Below are 16577 nucleotides of genomic sequence, written 5' to 3' on the forward strand. Positions count from 1 at the left end.
ACATACTGTAGATACAAGTCCTTTGTTTGAAGTATGTATTGCAAATATCTTCTCTCTGTGGCTTGCCTTTCTCAAAGGTATCTAAGCATGAATAAAAGTTCTCAATTTCACTGAAGTCCAATTTATTCAGTATTTTCTTTTATGGTTATTCTCCCATGTTTTGTTTTTTTTTTTTTTTTTTTTTTGGAGTCTTTTGGTTGTAAAATGCACATTCAAGATTATGATCCAACTCAAATTAATTTTTGTGTCAGGTGTAAGATAATGACATGGTTCATTTTTCATCTGGCCAGCCAGGTGATGCTGTACCATATACTGAAAGGATCAGCTTTCTTCCACTGAACAGCAGTGGTACCTCTGTTGTGATTCAGGTGATGATGCAGATGTGAGTCTAGTTCTGGGCTCTATTTGCTTACCTCTATTATTTTTAATATGCAGTCACACTATATTTTCCTATCTGTATCTAGAGCACCCACAGTCCCCTCACAAATAAAAATTACCAATCACTATAGATTAAAATTACTGGTTAGCTGTGAGAAACACTTGTTTCTTTTTCTTCGTAGCTCATGCCTTTCTGATTTCTTACTCATTTTGGTGAAGTATGTCCTCAAATGCTTTTTTCATAAATAGTTTGAGGTGGCAAGCTTTTCGTGCCATTGCACTGACTGAAATGTCTGCATTTTGTCCCTTCATCTGACAATAATTTATGGGTAGATTTCCGGTTCAAAAATTTTGTCAAAATCTGAAGTCTCTGCTGTCTTCTGGCATTCAAAGCTGCTGATTTTAAGTCTAATGCCAGTCTGATTTTCATTACTTTGTAGGACAATCTGAAAATGGACTATCTACCATCCTGTTCAGCCCTGGAAGACCAGAATGTCTAGGTTTATGAGTCTCTGTCCTTTATCATGGTCAGCTGTCTCTCTTTCAATCGAAAAGAGGCTGGTCATTTCCTCATGTCCAGTATCTCTTTCACCTCTTCAAAGTACTTACTAGACAGATCGTGAAACAACTGGATACAGCCTTTACCTCCTGATTTTTCCCCTCATACTTGCAACTTCTTGTCTCTGAGTTCCATCCTAGAGAACTCCTTGCTCAATCTCCTAGTTCACCACCTCACTCTTCAACAATACTTATTCTGCTATTTGATGAATCCCCAAAGACTTTCATCTTCATGAATGATCAAGTGTATTTTATTCTAAAGAGAAACGACGATATGAATTATGCTTATTTAAAAATCTCATTTGCATCTAATTCCAAAGAATCATATCTGCACACTCTGGAACCATATGCTATCTAACCTTCTGCATGTCTTTAAAAACAAAAAACAGGGCACCTGGGTGGCTCAATCGGTTAAATGTCAGACTTTCGCTTGGGTTGTGATTTTTGTAGTTCACATGCTTGAGACCTGCATCGGGCTCGCTGCTGTCAGCACAGAGCCCACTTCAGACCCTCTGTTTCTCCCCCAACCCCGCCCCTTCCCTGCTTGTGCATGAACACACACACGCTCTCTCAAAAATGAGTAAACATTTAAATAATAAACACACAAAAAAGTAAAAACACAAAAGGGATCAATTAAGGGTTAGTATACCAACCTCTAGAAAACCTCCTATATCTTGAAAGATAAGCCTCCCAATTATTCAGGACTATAATAATAGATACATGAGTTGTCTTTTAAAAGAGGGAGAAAATCTCAAAATAGTCCATCTTCTGCAATCTTTGAAATTTCTAACATACTTCAGAGAATAAAAATCATGGTCCTTCCAATTATAATTTGCTTTTGCTTCTTCAACTCTTTCATGAACCTTCATTATTAGCCTCTGTATGCTGTGTTTGTCTTTCCCACATTCATTTGATAAAATGATCTGTTGATAACAGTTCTTAATTTAGGTGGATGTTTTCTAAGCGAGGCTTTCCAAATACATGAAATTATAATATCAAATAATTAAACACCATTTGAACACAAATATGATATAACTTTATAATATTAAATAGTTATGTAAATTTTAAATTACTCCAACCACGGAGAAGTGAATACTCACATGCTGTAAGAGGAACAACTCCCAACCATGCAAAGGCCACAAGTGTATAATGAAACCAGTATCGTATTGCAGTGCCAATACTTGTAACCAGTCCGGCAAATATGTCTTGGATTGGAAGCCGTGAAGGCATATCTGGAGAATAAACTAGAAGAGAAGAAAAAGTACATAATTTCATGAAGATTTAAAAATAGCTTAATTCATAAATATAAAATAGGCATGTAGTGCTAGCTTAACTTTCAATCTTTGTATTGCACTTATTTTTTCCTATTAAAAAAGGGAATCAAACAGTCACAATGATACCACATTTACCCAGAACTCATTTGAGAGCAAATCACGTGTTAAATGCAGAAGCCAACAAAAAAGGCTTCTGTGCAGGAGAAAAGATTCAAGAGAAGTTCATATTCCCTCAGTCACTACCATGAACTTCATGCATAGCTAATTTATACATATTTTAGCATTCAAACAATATGTTTTCCCAAATTAAAGATCAGATAAAGCAAACAGGAGCAAAAGGTGAAGCTGTTGGCATGTTAAAGAAAACCCTCCTAAGTCAAAAGCACAATTAAGATATCACCTTATATCTGTCAAAGGGCTATTATGAAAAAGACAAGGAATAATACACGTTGGCAAGGATGTGGAGAAAAAGGAACCCTTGTGCACTATGGCTGTGAGAATGTAAATTGGCACAGCCACTGTGGAAAATAGTATGGAGATTCCTCAAAAAATTAAAAACATATAGCATCATACAATCCAGTAATTCCACTACTGGGTATTCACCCAAGGAAAACAAAAACACTAACTCGAAAAGATATACACACCCTTATATTTATTGCAGTATTATTTACAATAGCCAAGATATGGAAGCAACCCACCAAGTGTCCACTGGTAGATGAATGGATAAAGAAAAAATACTGCACACACACACACACACACACACACACACACACAGGAATATTGCTCAGCCATGAAAAATAATAAGATCCTGACATTTGTGATAGCAAACATGGACTTAGAAGGTATTATACTAAGTGAAATAAGTCAGTAAGTAAAATACAAATGCCATATGATTTTACTCATATATGCAATCTAAAAAACAAAACAAATAAACAAACAAAAAAGCAGTAACAGACCCATAAGTACAGAGAACAAACTGGTGGTTGCCAAAGGGGAAGGGGGAGGGGGGCAAAATGGGTGAAGGACAGTGGGAGGTATGGGCTTCCAGTTACGGAATAAGTCACGGGGATGAAAAGTATAGCAGAGGGAATAGAGTCAATGGTACAATAATAGCACTGTATGGTGAAAGTTGGGTAGCTACACTTGTGGTGAGCACAACCTAACAGAGTTGTGGAATCATCAGAACTAATCTAACACCGTGTCTCAACTATACACCAATTTAAAAAAAAGGAAGAAAGAACCCTCCTCCCAAATACAAGCCTGAAACATAGCACTCAAAAAGTACAATCCACAGTAAAGTCATTTCATGTGGAAGCAAACACCCCGCTGATGTCTGTTAGCCAACTGCCTCTCCCCAATTTCAGCACAATAACTAATATTCCAAACAGTAAATTCAGATCTCCCCATCTCTCTGTAAAATCTGGTTCAACACACTCAGAGGAAGGTTTGGCCATGTTTTAGAAAGATCTCTTTATTTTTTCTAAATGTTTATTTTTGAGTGAGTGAGTGAGTGAGAGAGAGAGAGACAGAGAGAGAGAGAGGGAGGTGAGCAGAGAAACAGAGAATCCCAAGCAGGCTTCAGGCTCTGTGCTGTCTGCACAGAGCCCAATGCGAGGCTTGATCTCACAAACTGCGAGACCACGGCCCTAGCTAAAATTAAGAGCTGAACACCCAACCAACTGAATTGCCCAGATGCCCCTAAAGTTATTGTTTTTAAAAGGAATCCTTATTGTTCAGAGATACATACTAAAATATATACCAATGAAAATAAATGAGATTTCCTTTAAAAAGGATAGGGAGGTGGGGAACAAGAACACAGGTAAGAAATATCACGTAAAGGCCATGATTTGAAAATGAGTCAAACTAAGAGATATGAACAGGGGGCTTATTATACCTTTTTTTAATGTTTGAATTTGTCCATAATAAAAAATTAAAAAATAAAGAAAAAAGGAACATCTCACAAATTAAATCACTCTTTCTCACATACACATGCATTTGTGTGTTGAAAGCTGACATGTAGTTTTAAAAAAGATTTTCCTGGGGCGCCTGGGTGGCTCAGCCAGTTAAGCGTCCAACTTCGGCTCAAGTCATGATCTCATGGCTAGTGAGTCTGAGCCCCACACTGGGCTCTGTGATGACAGCTCAGAGCCTGAAGCCTGCTTTGGATTCTGTTCTCCCTCTCTCTTTGCCTCTCCCCCGCTCACGCTCTCTCAAAAATAAATAAACATTAAAAAAAACATTTTTTTAATATTTTCCCAAAATTTTATACTTTTATTAAATATCTTTATGTGACCAGTTATAACCCCAAAACGCAATGCAAACTTCTAAAGAACTTACTTGGTGTGAAAGCAAATCTGTGCTTGCATAATTCACAGTATTCTTTTCGACTGTGTTTCAGCCACTGAACTAAGCTGCAATCAAAAATACATTAATAAGCATAGTACTTACAGCAAAGAAACTTTAAAGTTTCACTGAAAGCCAACATTCTATTTTATTAAAATTTTATATATCATAGAGCTTTTACAATTCTGACAGGTTCATATTTATAACATTTTTTAGCTTTTTATAACTTCATGCTGACAGTCCAAAACTATAACAAATAAAAATATGTATTTCTATTACTAAAAAAGTTCAATTAACTAAATTGTAATCTCCTCAAAGCTAGCCTTGAATATAAAAGAATCTCCAAGCATCAACATCAGTTCTAACGCTGGTCTGATAATATTGTTACCCTAGGCAGCTAGGTCTGAATCCTGGTTGTCACTAAGTGGTTGGCTGAGTGACCTAGAAAAAGGTACTTAACCTTTCCATGCTCGTTTCCTCATCCGCATAATAACAAAAATATCCCACCTCATGGTTCTAAGAATTAAATGAATTGTGTACAAGCACTGAGTACCACCGGGCACAAAGCACTGCATAAACGTAAGCTATTATCACAACAAGTAGAATCCGAAAACCTCCATACTGCCAATGAACAAAATAAGCTCTCTGTGGCAGAAATAAACAGGTACTCACATGCACCTGGAAAACAATACCCAAATGACAGGGTATGGTAATTATGAATATAGGTAATTTCCAAATTTTCAGAATAAAATTTTTAAAAAATAATTATAGCGTAAGTTCACTGAAATAATCCCCTTTATTATATAAATGACAACACTGAAGCTCAGACATAAAATTTTCTGTAAGGGTGACTCACCATTCTTGATGGATGAACTTAATACTGCCGGTACATACACAAGGATGATAAAGAGGTTTCTCAGGTGTTCCTTCTGACCGACACACTCTACATATGTCTGTGAACGAAAAAGATAAATTGAATTATCTTTCATTATAACTTAAAAAAAAAAACAACAGAACACTTGGCATCCGACTTCAGCTCCGGTCACGATCTTACAGTTCATGGGTTCGAGCCCCGCGTTGGGCTCTGGGCTAACACCTCAGAGCCTGGAGCCTGCTTCAGAGTCTGTCTCCCTCCCTCTCTCTCTCTGCCCCTCCCCCACTCACACTCTGTCTCCCTCTCTCTCAAAAATAAACTTAGGGAAAAAAAAAAACATGCAACCTCAAAGCAAAAATACTGTGTTAAAGCAAGAATCTGTCAGCAGCAGAGATGTAAAAGTGTGACTGTGATAGTAAGTATATTCAAAGCTAAAAAATTCCCTAATACATAGAAAGGTGAATTGCCCTTTTGATAAGAACTATTCTCCTAAAACTGCACTCTTCTGTAACTAACAAACGTTAAACAGAAATATGCAAAATCAGGTCACCACTGGTGTCCTAAGAGTTTTAAACTCCAATCCCAACAGTTTAAAGTCCTAAGTCCGGTCCTAACAGTTTAAACTCCACAAAAAACATATCCAAGGACTTGACACAGTAACAACAGCGGGCAGCATAGGAGACACCCCTTTCTTTAGCTTCACGTCACACCATCAGAGGTCTAAGGACACGCACACACACACGATCAGGGTAAGGGGGCACCCCAAAACCACAAAGGTGCCAGGCCAGAGAGAGGCAAGCTAGAGGTCACCTTAAGCAAAAGCCGCCAGAGCCCTGGACTACCTGGTCGGCAGACCTTCACCTGGCCCCACATGGCTCAGAGCACATCTGTCCGTCTTCTTGCCTGGGGCGGCCCCTGGGGTGCAGAGGAAGCGCCTCACGCGAGCAATCTTCCCGGCTCCATAACGCTCCCTCTGCAAGACCACCTATGGAAATTTGGCCGCAACTTTTATTTAGACCATCTTCTCTGAGATCTTCAGGGCCAAGTGCCCACCCCAAGTGGTCGATCTGAAAGGCGACAGGCAGTGTGTACTAGGGGCAGGGACTTAGGCAAACTTTCGACCTACTTTCTCACAGGGAATTTCTCATGAATGGGGAGTAACTACAGTCCAAGCCCGTTATTAATGCATTTAACCAGTCCCCAGCACCCGTGGGACTAGGCTGCACATGAGCTAAGAAGTGTGGTAGTTGGTCCCCAACATTAAAAAGCACCGTGTTGCTCAATCTCGAGTGGCTGAATGCCACTTACCAAATACGAGAGATTCTGAGGACTCAGGCTGGCTAACTGTTCAGCACGCTAATACCCCTGGTTATCAATAAGCCAGACAAATCACTGCCAACACAGAAAGGGCATATACCACCACCCGTGGAAGAGCTTTTGCCGTGCCGATTCTGTCTGCACAGGAGCCCGGAGGGGTTGTCCAGGTTCAGTCAAATCAAGCACACACTCCAGGGTTGTGCCTTTCAGCTTCAGCTTCGGAACCACACCCTCCAGCTACCACCACTCAAAGGACTTTGGTTTCCTGGAAGCAGCCTGTGGGGTCATGAGAACAATGCTGGCGATGTGCATCTGTTTACAGCCAGAACTGCACTGGGTAGTCGGATCCAAAGCCTCTTCAAACCTCCCACTTTCACCTTCATCCTTGATTAACGAAAACATCTTTGGCAAAAGTTTTCACTCTGGTCCGTCTTGCACCATTCTAAGACTTTGGGCTCTTGCGACAATATGAATGTCCCAACAATTCTGCCCAATCAGCCTCTGCAAAGTTCTGACACAAACAAAATAGAACCACACTAGAATTCCATGATTCCCGGGCCGTATCCTGGCAGCTCAAGTCTGCTTTGAGTACTCTAATTTTCTCCAAACATACACTTCAGCCTAGGGAAACTAGGCTAAGAGCCAGGAGCTCACTAGACGCCTGCAAGGACGCTGTGGTAGACCCACAGGGAAGCAGGAGATCCAATATCACACGAACATTTTAAGTACACCGAATTCGGTATCTGCACTGAAGCTGGGATTACTGCAGCTGCCAGCACCAGACTTGCCCTGCGACGGATCCTCCTCAAAGGATTTAAAATGGACTCATTCCAACTACAGGACCTCAAAAGAGACCAGTGTTGTTTTTCATCACTGCTCTCCCTGGTCGCAAGCAGGTCATCTGTGCATCTGTGGTCTTTCTTGGTTGGGGTATTTGACCATCAAGCTACATTTATGGTACCAAGTCTGGATTCCTGGTCGTGATGGTCGCCACTAAAGGCACTGGGACTTCTACCTAAATTAGTTGACAGGCGACCAATCTGGGTCATCTAGAATCACCAGAGATGCTGGTGCCTATGGGCATCGATTAGTTCCACGATTATCAGAATTATCCAGGTATGAGCAGAATAAGCACTCAAAGCTATATGGCACATGACCACACCAGGCCACAAGTGCTAGGATGCCCGTAGATCGACTTTAGAGATAGGCATGTGCTACTGAGGGATTAATCAGGTAGGGTGGTTTGGGTGCAAATGTGGGTGAGCCAACGCAGACCCGAGGCAAAGCAGTCCCACCTCACCCTGTCTCTGCAGGCAGCTCTCAGGCAGTTGCCGAAGTAGGGCACAGCAGCAAAAGTGTGGCACGGAGTGTAATGCCATCAGGACACAGTGTAAAGGAAAGCAGCAGCAATACTGCTGCACCCACACAAATAAGGGTAGTTATGTCACCCTCCAGAAACAAGGTGACTGAGTAAGGAGTGCCTTTGTGGGCACACTGCTGCCAACAGGACGCAGTGACAACGGGGCAGGGATACTCATGTGTGTGCCAACAGTTGATGCCACTGGGCTCATCCTGCAACGGGGACCAGCCCCACAAGGACGGCGCAGCCCCCATGTGGCATGAGGAAGCTATAGGGAGGACCGTGTATTGGCCAGATTGGGTGGGGCTCCTGAAAAGGAGCTGTAGCTCTGCGTTGACAGCGTGCAGCCTGCTTGAGATTCTCTCTTTCCCTCTCTGCCCCTTCCCAGTTCACTTTCTCTCAAAATAAAAACTTAAAAAAATGTAAAATAAAATGTGATAAAACTTTCACTGGCTGTATCTTCATCAGGGGAAGAGAGCAGAGTAACATTTAAAAAATATGTCTCGACATTCCTAAAAGCCTATTTCTGTGCACCAACAACCCAATTCTAATTTAAAAACCATTTATTCTAAATGACTTTAATATGGAACTTGGTCCAAAAAATATTACAAATCTCTTCTGCAGTACTGACCCTTTGTTTTCCCACATCATGAAGATGTGACTAAGTTTCGTTCAAAAGCACCTCATGTATAAATATTACCCTAAATGGAAAGGTGAAGATTGTTGGTATAAACTAGAATGGTGATAAGCCCTAGCTATAAAATACTTGTAAGGCCAACATTTGGCAGTTTAGCAGTCCCCAATCCCTGATTAGACTGTGTCATGGGCATAGCCACACCTTATTAGGGAACTGGAAGCTGGGAAAAGCTGCCAACAGAAAGGCTGCACCTGCTGTCACTCTATATCCTCAATTAAATTTCCTTATCCAGTCTGTGTGTGGACTAGGAAGGAATGGAAGCTTCTTCCCTGTCAATCCGTGTTCCAGTAAAAAAATCTGAAACAAGGCATAGGTATACAGAGCTAAACATTTTTTTCTGGAAGGATACATAAGAATGAAGTCATTAGGAAAATGCAGTTAAAATCACAGTAAGATGGTGACGGCTGCACAACAATTAAATGTGACTATAGTTAATTCCAGTGAACTGTACACTTAAAAATGATTAGAATGGTAAATTTTGTTATGCATATTTTACTACAAAAAAATTTAAATCACAGTAAGATACTACATACCGACTAAAATGACAAAAAGGAAAAAAAAATAAAACATTTTTACCATACGACCCAGCAATCCCATTCCTAGGTACTTAATAAAATGAAAATTTATGTTTGCATAAAGACCCACATGAATTTGTACAATGGCTTCATTCATAATTTCCCCTAACTGGAAACAACCAATCCAAGCATTCCACAATTGGAGAACAGATAAACTGTGGTACATCTGATATTCTTTTCTACAACAGAATACTATTAAGCAATAAAAAGGAATGAAATAATGATACATACAACAATGTAAATAAATCTCAAATTAATTGTATGTTAAGCAAAAGAAGCCAGACTGAAAAAAGCTCCATACAATATTATTCCATTTATGACATTCTAGAAAAGGTAAAACTAGAGACAGAAACACATCAGTGGTTGCCAGGGTCTCTGGGGATGGGACTGCCCAAAAAAGGGAACAGGGGTATTTTGAGAAGTGGCTGAACTATTCCATACCTTGAATGTGCTAGCTACATGACTGTCTGCATTTGTCAAAAACTCATGGACATTACCATTGATAAATGGATAAAGATGTGCTGTAGGGGCGCCTGAGTGGCTCAGTCTGTCAGGCAACTGACTCTTAATTTTGGCTCAGGTCATAATCTCATGGTTTGTGGGTTCGGGCCCTGCGTGGGGCTCTGCAATGACAGCGGAGCCTGCTTGGGATTCCCTCCCTCCCTCCCTCTCTCTCTCTCTCTCTCTCCCCCTCAAAAATAAATAAACATTAAAAAAAAGAGAGAGAGACATGTTATATACACATACAATGATTGCTATTCAGCCATAAAAAAGAATGAAATCTTGCCATTTGCAACATATGAATGGATCCAGAGAGATTATAGCTAAGTGAAAAAAGTCAGAGAAAAACACATACCATATGATTTAACTCACATGTGGAATTTAAGAAACAAAACAAATGAATAAAGAAAAAAAGAGAGAGAGAAACCAAAGACAGCCTCTTAACTACAGAGAATAAACAGGTGGCTACCAGAGGGGAGGTAGGTGGGAGGATGGGTATTAGGTGAAGGGGATTAACAGTACACTTATCATGATGAGCACTAATATAGGAACCGTTGAATCATTATATTGTATACCTGAAACTAATATAACACTGTATGTTAACTACACTGGAATTAAAAAACTACACACTGACCCAGACCAAAAAAAAAAAAAAAAACCACAAACAAAAAAAACCCCATGAACATTAAATAGTAAGGTAAATTAAAGTATCGTTTAAATACTTTAATTGAAGAACAAATGGGAAAGGGTAATGACATGAAAAAAAGTTACTGTTCCCTCACTCAAATGTAGTCTGATGAAGTTGCATACTGAAACGTATCCCAACATGCACATTAATTTCATCCAGCCAGACAGGAACTAATGCCATTAGGGACTGTGGAAATCATCAGCACTGGACATTAAATATTTCTGGCATTCCACTTTCTGGATAAATAATAGGACTGCCCTCCCTGCCACTCTGAAATTAGAAATGAAATACAAGCTAGAGTGATGTGTACCACTTCCGGGTAGAAAACTCTGGGAGCTAACGAACACAACTCACCACACTGCATTTTCCTGCCTTAATGACTGTGGAAGCACACTAACATGGAGCTTCCAGCAATCTAGGTTTCCACATGACCGCAGGTACCAGGGGCATCTCTCCCCAGCCTGTACCAGACATGATGCTCAGGGAGAAAGAAACCTATGTCGCTTTAAGCTGCCGTGACTTCTGAGTTGTGCCTAAGACATAAACTAGCCTATCCTGTTTCAGAAAGGCTCTTAGCAGCTTCGGGGGCAGGGGGGAGCAACTAAAACACAACTACCACCAACACAGAAAGTCAAAGAAAGACTAACCTGTTTTGTATACTGAAATCAATCACACCACCCAACGCCTCAACAGAATAATATGGCCAAGGTTATAAGACAATAAAGTCTGCATAAGGCACAGCCTGAGGCCTTTTAGTAAAACTGAAATAATAAAGTTCTGTGGTAGAACAAGGCTCCCACCGGATTTACATGCAGCAAAACTACAAACCTTGTCAGGCCAAAGTAAAAACATCGCATTTTACTTGTTAGGAATGCAAACCTGCTTAGAAACAGTGAAGAGAAACTCTTCCTGCCTTTTTTCCCCCCTTCCCTCTCCCCAGGCTCTTCCCACTTTTCAAAAGTAAATTTCTTCTGTTTAATTGTGTGGGAACTTTTGTGACTTTATTTGAATACCTAATATCTTCACAAAAGCATACCCTTTATTTTTTTTTAATTTTTTTTCAACGTTTATTTTTGGGAGAGAGACAGAGCATGAACGGGGAAGGGGCAGAGAGAGAGGGAGACACAGAATCGGAAACAGGCTCCAGGCTCTGAGCCATCAGCCCAGAGCCTGACGCGGGGCTCGAACTCACGGACCGCGAGATCGTGACCTGGCTGAAGTCGGACGCTCAACCGACTGCGCCACCCAGGAGCCCCAGCATACCCTTTAATAGCACAGAGCCTAGCTCAATAAATATATGCGTTTTTTTTTGTTTTTTTTTACTGAAAAACTTCAAATCCTTAGTAACTGAATATGGAGATGGCCCAGGAAATGAGAGGGAGGGAGGGAGAAAAGAATAACCAGTAAGAAGAGTAGGTTACCAAGTTGGAGTCAGCTGTGGAAGTCAACACCCGTATTGGTTTGGCCCATCCCATCAATTTTTCTAGCCAATAATCCAGTTCACCAAATGTATCCTAAGCACCTACTACAGAAAAAAGAAGAGCTTTGGGTAGATGTCATTATTTTTAAGCCATCATCTACCTTGAATGTTTTTCCACATAAGATTTTAAAATGTTTGCACAATCCTTCAGGTAATCAACTAATGATAACTCAAAAAGCAAAGGGTTGGTAAATTATTAAAAGACTTTATTTTCCAGAACAAGTTTACATTTACAGAAAATCTGAGAAGACAGCGCAGTGTTCTCACACACACAGCACCTAGTATCACGTTTTTAACACCTTACATTAGGATGGTACTTTTGTTTGAATCTAATGAACTAATATTCACACATTATCATAAACTAAAATCAACAGTTCATTCAGATTTCCTTTCTCTGCACCAAATGTCCTTTTTTTTTTTTTGTTCCAAAATCCACCTGACGTTTATTTAGCTGCCATGTCTCCTTAGCTTGGCTAAGAGTTTCTCTTGGCTCTAGCAGTTTCTTAGGCTTTCCTTGTTTCTGATGACTTCGGTTGTTTTAAGGAGTATTGGGTAGGTATGTTGTAGGATGTCTTTTTCAGAATGTCTCATGTTTTGCTCATGATTAGAATATGGAGCTATAGGTCTGAGGGAAGAAAATCACATAGGCAAAGTGCCATTTTCATCACATCATATTAAGGGTATATACCATTAACATGAATTATGATTGTTAGTGTTGGCCTTGAGTCATTTGGCTGAAGTAACAAAGGATTTTTAATATCTGATTACCAATAAAATTTTACAACCAGTAGCTATGATCACAGTAGGCAAATTATTAATATAGGATTGAAAAATATTACTCAAAATGTCAGTGAATAACCTACATACCCAAAACCAGGGGAATGGGCATATTAAATTGTGGTACATTCACTACATGGAATATAGAAAAATGCAAAATGTTAAGTAAACAAAACAGGAATAAAAACTGAAATAAAATACACACTGTACTTCCTACTAGGTAAAAATATCAGAATAGCCTGAAAGAGAAAATACAAAAAAAAAAAAAAAAAAAAAAAAACCAAAACAACCCAACATAGCCATTATAATTGGTTAGATGAGAACACTGGTGATTTTCTTGCCTTCCTTCCCCAAAGTTTCTAGTGCTTCACTGCCACTCTCTACCTGGAAAAGTTTGCCTATAAAAAAATGTACATAATTAGGCCTTGCAAACACAGGATTCAAAATCCTAATTCTACATATACCCCAAGGTTTAGTTATTTTCTCTCTCCAGATTACTTACTACAAAATGAACATTCACCTGTACTGTTGCTCTTGGAAGCCTGAAAACCACATTTTTTTTGGCTTCTTTGCTGACTAGGCTTGAGTTGCATTCGGTCAACAAGAAGCACTTTTGCCGGAAAAGGTAAAGCCATTTCCTACTACTGGCTCTAAAAACAGCAGTGGCAGCTACCTGCAGGTGCTGTCGACTCCTGCAGTAGTTACAGATCCCGGTGGTGATTCTGCCAGCAGCACAGGCAGTGGCTCCAATGGCTTTGGGAGGGGTGGGCCAGGTATCAACGCATTCCCTCTCAGCTCCAGATTCGTTCTTCAGTCCGTCCAGTGGTAAGAGACTGAATCCTTAAGCCTTTCTTTACACAAACATGTCAGTACAGGGTGCTGGAGGGACAAGGCAAGAAGAAGGAAGTGGTTTTCCGGCTCCTGCTGCACTGTCAGTAGGTCTGTTATAATGTCTACCTTTTCACAATCCTACTGGTAAGAAGAACCCAATACACTCCAGGCCTTGTACCTAACAATGGTATCCAACTTCCTCTGCATGCCCATCCATCAACTCTGGCTTGCCTGCACCCTGGAGGGTTGCTTCCTGCTTGCCCAGAAACTGCAGACCAGCTCTGAACAACTCCACATTTCTCCAATGTCTGAACCACAGACGGAGGGGGGGCCCCACCAATTCAGAATGTGTCCCTACTTGGATAGACTCCCTCTTGTCCAAAGTACCCTTTACAGTATGCTTTACACCTTTATAGCTACGCTCTTACTGTAGCTTAATAATTCTTTCAACTTCCTCTGGCTAAATTACTGTGTGTTTTCTGTCTCCTCACTAGACCAAGACTGCAAAAAACAAACAAACAAACAGAAAAAAAAAAAAGAAAAAGAAGATTCAAAAAACCAAGTGGAAGGTTTAGAATTGGAAAATACAGGGAGTGTGGGCTCAGCATCCTGGACTTGAGCTCGACAGCAATGGCTACCACAAGAAACAGCACTTGTACAATTCTTTGGACTTGCCAGCTGGACTAGCTGTTTTTTCCTTCCATGGAACATCATGTTGTTTTTTGAAACATCATGTTTACCATGGGTAAAAAAAACTGAGAAAACAAAAACAGTTATTCAGGTCTAAGTATTCGGCAGACATTTTATCACAAAAGAATCAAGTCAGCCCAGGAGTGAAGGAAAACAACTAACGATATTTACTGCCAATAATAAAAATCAAACTTTCAGACAAAAATTATGATTTTAGAAAACTTGTATCCATCACAACGAGCATAACAGCCTCTCTAATACCTAAAAGGCTTTTCAAGACGAGCTAGGTGGTGACGTTAGTGAATGGAAGCTTTTCTACTACCATTTGGAAGATATGCAGAACTCAGCGACTATCTACCAAAAGATCAATACAACATGCTACAAAACCATGCATGAGTAAAAAAATAACCCAATAGATTTTTAAAAATAGCTTTATTGAGGAATAAGTGACATTCAATAAAATGTGCTTAAATATCACTTGGTACACTTGACAATGATAAAACGGTCACCACAACTGAAATAAGGTATCCATCACCACCAAAATTAACTCAAGTTCCTTGATAATCTCACTGTCCCACTCTCCTCTCCGCCCCATTCCTAAGCAAGTACCTATCTGCATTCCAGTACTTCGGATTAACTTGCATTCTCTAGAGTTTTATGTAAGTGGCACATACCCTGGCTTCTTCTTTCACTCATCCTATTTTGAGATTCATCTATGTTGTTACGTGTATCAAAAGTTCATTTCTTTTTAGCACAGACTAGTATTCCACTGTATGGATGTGTCACAATTTGTTTATCCATTCGTCTGTTGATGGGCATTTGGGCTAGTGCAAGTTTTGGGATTTTACAAATAAAACTGCTATGTACGTGCACATACGAGTTTGTAGGCATTCATTTCTCCTAGTAAACCCCTAGGAGTGCTATGGCTGGATCATGTGTTAAGTGCATGTTTAACTTTCTAAGAAACCGCTACACTGATTTTCAAAGTGGCCGTACCATTTTACATTCCCACCAGCAGTACACGAAAGCACCGGTTGTTCCACATTCTCACCAACATTTGGTATGGTCGTCCTTTACAATTTCATCCTTTCTAACAGGTACACAATAGAGATATCTCATCGTAGTCTTCTTTTGTTAACAGCTTTATTGAAATACACAAATTATAAAGCTCAACAACTTAAAGTATTCAATTTATGTACAGAGTTATGCAACCATTACCACAATCTAGTTTTTTAACAACTTCATCATCCCAAAAAGAAACCTTGTAACAATATATTAACAGTCACTCCTCATTCTTTGTCTTTATATAGATTTGCCTATTGGGGATATTTCACACAATTTGAATCATATGAAATGTGGTGTTTCAGGACTAGCTTCTTTCACCTAGCATAATGTTTATGAGGTTCAGCCAAGTTGTAATACATACCAGTATTTCATTCCTTTGTATTTCCAAATATTCCATTTTATAGATCTACCACATTTTACTTATCCATTCATCAGATAATAGACAACGGATTGTGACATTTTTAATCCTCTTGGGTATATACCTAGGAATGGAATTGGCAGCTCAGTTTAACTTTTTGAGGTTAATTAGCCACACTACATACATTCTCACCAGAAATGAATGGAAGCTCCAATTTCTCCACAATCCCAACAACACTGATTATCCGTCCCTTTTGATTACACTCATTGCTGTGGGTGTGAATTCTTTCACTGTCATCTTGATTTGCATGTACCTAACGACCAGTGATGCTCTGCATCTTTTATATGCTTACTAGCCATGTGCATATATCCTCTGGTGAAGTTTCCAAAATCTTTGAGCCATCTCTTAAACTGGGTCATTTGTGGGGCGCCTGGATGGCTCAATTGGCTAAGTGTCTGACTTTGGCTCAGGTCAAGATCTCAAAGTTCATAAGTTCGAGTCCCTCATCAGGCTCTGTGCTGACAGCTGAGTCTGCAGCCTTCTGATTCTGTGTCTCCTTCTCTCTCTCCCCTCCCCCATTCACACTCAGTATCTCTCAAAAATAAATGTTAAAAAAAATTTTTTTTAATTGGGTCATTTGTTTTCTTAATTGAGTTTTGAGAGTTTCTTATACACTCCAGTAAGTCCTTTTATCAGATATATGTTTTGCAAACATTTTCTGTGGCATGTCCTCATTCTCTACATAGTGATGAATTTTGATGCCATCCAAGTTAACAATTTCTTCTTTTAGGGATCACGCTTTTAGTGTTGT

The 16577-nt window shown here is 39.8% G+C and overlaps 1 protein-coding gene and 1 long non-coding RNA gene across 5 annotated transcripts in view; both read right to left on the reverse strand.

The window, feature by feature from the left end:
- MARCHF6 (membrane associated ring-CH-type finger 6) overlaps nt 1-16577 on the reverse strand; it is a 75555-nt gene that overhangs the window by 50863 nt on the left and 8115 nt on the right. For all 4 annotated transcript variants that reach the window (XM_047844570.1, XM_047844628.1, XM_047844488.1 and 1 more), the window contains exons 2-4: nt 5410-5506; nt 4548-4621; nt 2037-2180 (exon numbers count right to left, since the gene is read on the reverse strand). In XM_047844570.1, the coding sequence (XP_047700526.1) occupies nt 2037-2180; nt 4548-4621; nt 5410-5506 (315 nt within the window). The remainder of the gene's footprint in view (nt 1-2036; nt 2181-4547; nt 4622-5409; nt 5507-16577) is intronic.
- On the reverse strand, nt 12235-16307 carry LOC125157773 (uncharacterized). The gene is made up of 2 exons (XR_007149070.1): nt 13496-16307; nt 12235-12670 (listed from the first exon to the last, which is right to left on the reverse strand). It is a non-coding gene; the product is annotated as an uncharacterized LOC125157773 (long non-coding RNA).

The sequence above is a fragment of the Prionailurus viverrinus genome, chromosome A1, assembly GCF_022837055.1.
Source record: "Prionailurus viverrinus isolate Anna chromosome A1, UM_Priviv_1.0, whole genome shotgun sequence".
In the NCBI taxonomy this organism is placed as follows: domain Eukaryota; kingdom Metazoa; phylum Chordata; class Mammalia; order Carnivora; family Felidae; genus Prionailurus; species Prionailurus viverrinus.